At 51.4% G+C, this 4296-nt stretch overlaps 2 protein-coding genes across 2 annotated transcripts in view; one reads left to right on the top strand and one right to left on the bottom strand.

The window, feature by feature from the left end:
• Window positions 1–25: 25 nt before the first annotated feature.
• GSC2 (goosecoid homeobox 2) lies at window positions 26–4049 on the bottom strand. The gene is made up of 2 exons (XM_019621111.2): window positions 960–4049; window positions 26–492 (listed from the first exon to the last, which is right to left on the bottom strand). The coding sequence occupies exons 1-2, from the start codon at window positions 1278–1280 to the stop codon at window positions 388–390; spliced, it is 426 nt and encodes a 141-aa protein (XP_019476656.1). The 5' UTR covers window positions 1281–4049; the 3' UTR covers window positions 26–387.
• The window catches only part of TSSK2 (testis specific serine kinase 2), a 4900-nt gene continuing 3599 nt past the window's right edge, over window positions 2996–4296 (top strand). The window contains 2 exon segments of the mRNA XM_019620924.2: window positions 2996–3004; window positions 3324–3385. Coding sequence (XP_019476469.1) covers window positions 2996–3004; window positions 3324–3385 — 71 coding nt within the window.

The raw sequence follows: 4296 nt of genomic DNA, 5'->3' as shown, positions 1-4296 counted from the left end.
AGCTCCGTAGGTGTGTGTGTGGTGAGAGACGCGGGTCTTTGCCCGTGCCATGGCCGGCATTGCTTGGGGTGAGGCACCTCGACCTGGGGGCCCCAAAGCGATGCTCGAAGCCATGGAGTGCTGAGAGCAGCCTTCATCGGCACGTGTTCACAAAGCAGAGCTGACACGAACACAACCAGCACAGCCCGGGGAGCCCGGCCGGGACTCGTGTGCACAGCACAGGCACTGTCCGCACACCGCCTGTTCGCTTCGTGCCCGCTTCAGCACCTGAGGGCCACGCCACGTGAACAGGGCTCAGCACGCAGGCCGGGTTTCGGAGGAGCCCCGCCTGCATTCACCATCCCGCTCTCTGAAGCCCGGCCCCGCTGCTCCCCTCCCGCAGGGCCGTTAGCAGCTCTCCTTGGGCGGCTCCACGCTGCCCTGAAGGACCGTTGCTGAGGCAGATGCTCTCTTCTGATGTCTCCACTTGGCTCGACGGTTCTTAAACCAGACCTGGAGAGTGTAAAATGAGAAAAGAACGTCTGCATTATGTTGGTTAGGCAGGAATATCCTTGGGCTGTGCAGAGTGGCACTAGAGTATCGTAGAATCGTAGAAAGAAAGACTTGGGCTTGGTGGGACATCAAAGATCATCTAGTTCCAACCCACCAGCTGCAGGCAGGGTTGCTATCACTAAATCAGGTTGCCCAGGGCCCCATCCAGCCTGGCCTTGAACAGGGATGGGGCATCAACAGCCTCCCTGGGCAGCCTTTGCCTGGGCCTCACCACCCTCACAGTGACAAAAATCCCCCTGACATCTCATCTACATTTAATCAAATACCCAAAATATCAAGAATGTTTTTTACAACAAGACTCCAGACTCTGGGTCTGCAATTCCCCAGAAAGACAGAACCATGCCCCAGTTTGCATTCTCCTGGAGTTACAGTGAGCAGAGGGGAGAAAGCTCCTCCTTGCACCTCACCTCCACCCTTTCCTCCTTCAGGTGGATGCGGTTGGCCAAGTGCTCCCTGGTGATGACGTCTGGGTATTGGTTCTGGTGGAAAAGTGTTTCCAGGGCCTGCAGCTGCTCCTCGGTGAATATGGTGCGATGGCGGCGCGTCCGGCGCTGGATCTGCTGGAAGGCCTGCAGCTCACTGGGGCTGCCCTGAGGGCTCTTGCAGCCTCTGACTGCTGAGTGGAGCAGTCGCATGGGCCAAGGGAACCTGGTGTCTGCAAGGAGAGGGACAGTCAGCTCTGTGGGAGTGAGCAGCTGAAATACAGTGGCATCGAGCACTGTTTGCATCTGCACTCATTGTGTGGATGGAGTGCAGCTTGCTTGGGTGAAAGATGTATGATCACAGTGCAAGCAGGAGAAGGGCTCAGAGTGTCACTTGGAAAGAAGCAGATAGGTGGGGAGCACTAGTGTTATTTTCTTTGTTCACTTACCTGTGATGCTGTGGGCAAGCTCTAGAAAATGACTTGGAAACTTAACAGCACGGTTAGGAGTTGTTTTTCCATCATAACATGGAGTATTTCTGAACTTTCAGAAACTTCACAAATTAAGGTTTTCTATTTTTCTTTTATTTTCTTTTGCTAAATGCATCCATTTTGCTAGATGTAGCAAAAAAACCTCCCACTTTTCCCTGAAAGGACAAGTGAGGTTCCCAAGAGCGGGTGGTGCAAAGGAGCTCTGTCAGCATGACCATGGAGCCATGCTCTCTGCAGAGCTCCTACCCTGAACTGCCACTCTGCGTGCTTTACTGTAAACCAGCAATACTTGGTAACAAAAAGTACCTGCTGATTTAAAACTCTGGTGAGGATGCAGCTCTCAGAAGCCCTGCTAACAGCAGACTCAGCAGCTCCTCACCAGAGCTGAGGTCAGAGAAAGGCACCCAGCACTGTGGCAGGTTGGACACTGCACTGTCACCCAACAAACGAACTGCACCGCGCAGAGCCCCAGTCACTCACCCAGCCAACCTGGAGGGTCCTGCAGAGGCCGTGTGCCCGTGTGGGAGCAGCAGCAGCAGCTACAAACCGCACCTTCCAGCTCTTCCTCCTCCTCCTCCTCCTCCTCCTCCTGCAGGGCAATGCCCTCCAGCTCGCACAGCCCCTTGGGCGCACAGTCCAGGATGCCTCGGAGACAGAGTGGAACCAGAACCTGGGGGCTCCTCTCTGCCGGGCTGGCAAGGATGTTTTCAATGCTGAACGAGCACTGCACAGCTCTCCTGCCTGAGCTGGCATCCGGCGTGGGCTCTGCAGACATCCTTGGTTGGGCCAGTGGTGGTGAAAGCTCACACTGAGCAGGGTCTGCTCTCTGCAGGGTCTTGCAGCGTTAAGGAGCCCTGAAAGCAGAGCAGTGGCACTGCCCAGAATCCCTGCGTTGTCCCAGAGTTTCAAGTGACGGTCATTCTTGCAGCAGAGTTTTTATTTTATACACACACATACACACTTTTCCTCCCTCTAACCTGGCTGCTTTATGCCTGAAGCCACCCTATATATAGAAAGATATTTAATCCCTTTGGAAAGAAAACCATAAACCCCCTTCTGAATAAAATAAATTCTAACTAATCTTGGCTTTGTGAAGGGTTAGTGTGGATCTAAGATTTAGCTAATCCCACAAAAATGACTCAAGAAGGAAATCTGATTTCTCCATCTCAGGTGTAGATTTGAGGTGGTTATGATCTCCATTGTGCCGTAGCCTCCGGTGCAGGGCAGGGGGAGGACAGCCATCCCCGGCACAGAAATGGACTGGAGGATTAACTCCTTACAAGAAGCAAATTATCCCTTTCTCTGGCCAAATGAAAGCTTTCCCATCAAAAGAGAGCTGTCATATCATACAATATGAGAGAGAAGAGAGCTCAGCTTAATAAAAGGTCATTTTTAACGAGAGCATAGCCTTTGGCTGCACCAGAACTCTCTGCAAAAGTTGACTTATTTTCTGCTGAAAATTTTCTCTCCTTCTTTCCCCCACTTCCACTGCCATAATCAGAACGGTAGTACAGATGCTTTACATCTAACATGCTCTTGGTAAGGATTCAAATCCCTTAATAAATTAGATTATGGCCACTCACAGCATGTTGGTGGCCTGGCTTGGTGGTACAGTTCTGTGGCACATCTTGGTGGCACGTGAGCACTTCTCTCTCAGCTGCCCGTGGGGAGGCATGTTGGATGTGTCCTGATTGCAGTGTGGAGAGGACGTGGTACCCAGGACTGAACATCTCTGGGAATCACCACGGAAGGGATGGGTGCTCGCACTGAGCCTAGCAAGATGAGCAGCCTGAGGACACAGTCTTGCAGGAGAGGGCTGAACCCAGGTTGCTTAAACCCGAGTTCTCTTGCCCTTTAGAGCTGTGCAAGCCAAGGTCTGCAGCAAGGTGCAGGAAACCCCCTGGTGAACGGTGTTGCTTGGTGTGTGTGGGCAGGGCAGTGTGGTGCCAGCGACACAGGAGTGAGAGCTGTGAAACTGCTGTGGGTCAAATGTCGGTCATTTTTCTTCCATCCCTCTATTTTGCTTCTCTTTTGGCTATTGAATTTGTAACATAAATTATAACCATTTCAATACAAGGGGAAAAGCCCCTTGTAGCCTGCTGGTGCCCACCCCCGGCTCCCAGACTTGGCATGAGTACAATGTGGGGCCAGGTCCTGCTCCCCAAATCAGACCCATTCTGCTCTCAGCTGTATTAATCATACGGCTGAAGCAGATTAATCCCCGTTCCCCATCCTTCACAAAGGGCCTTTCCCCGCTCCCTGCCCATCCCTGCCTATTAGTGCCTCCGCTGATTGCTTTTTTTTCATTTCTCCCTTACCTTTCACTTCAGAAAATGGACTGGTAATGCTTCTTTTATCAAAGAATTATGTGATTTAGGATCCAGATCTTACAAAGGAGACTTTTGATAGCTGCTGTAATCAATCCCAATCGGCAGACACCTCTCTGCCCCCTGTTACTGGAGAGGAATAAAGGAAGGGATTACCGATGTTGTGTTTACGGCAGCTGTGGCTGATAGGATCTGGGCCATTTCGTGTTAGAAAAGGAAAGGAAAATAAAACAAGAAGGAAAAAAAAATGCAGACAAGGAAGGACAATACAGATATAGATAAAAAGAAAAGAAACGGGCTCTTATCATTTCCTTATTGGTTAAGGAGATTCCAAAGCCATTATAGAAGATTAGCAAAAAGGTTAATCTGCTTTAGCCGCTCGCTTGTCAAAAGTGAATTTCTAGGGTTTGAAAATCCTAGGGTGAAACGGGAGAAATCCCCTCCCGCTCCCTGCAGGCACGGGCTGCAGCCTGAAGGTCCGCGAGCTCAGGATCCAGCGTCGCG

This window comes from Meleagris gallopavo, chromosome 17 (assembly GCF_000146605.3).
Source record: "Meleagris gallopavo isolate NT-WF06-2002-E0010 breed Aviagen turkey brand Nicholas breeding stock chromosome 17, Turkey_5.1, whole genome shotgun sequence".
In the NCBI taxonomy this organism is placed as follows: Eukaryota; Metazoa; Chordata; class Aves; order Galliformes; family Phasianidae; genus Meleagris; species Meleagris gallopavo.
Note: the sequence above shows the minus strand (reverse complement) of the source record. Positions and strands in the feature narration are given on the sequence as shown.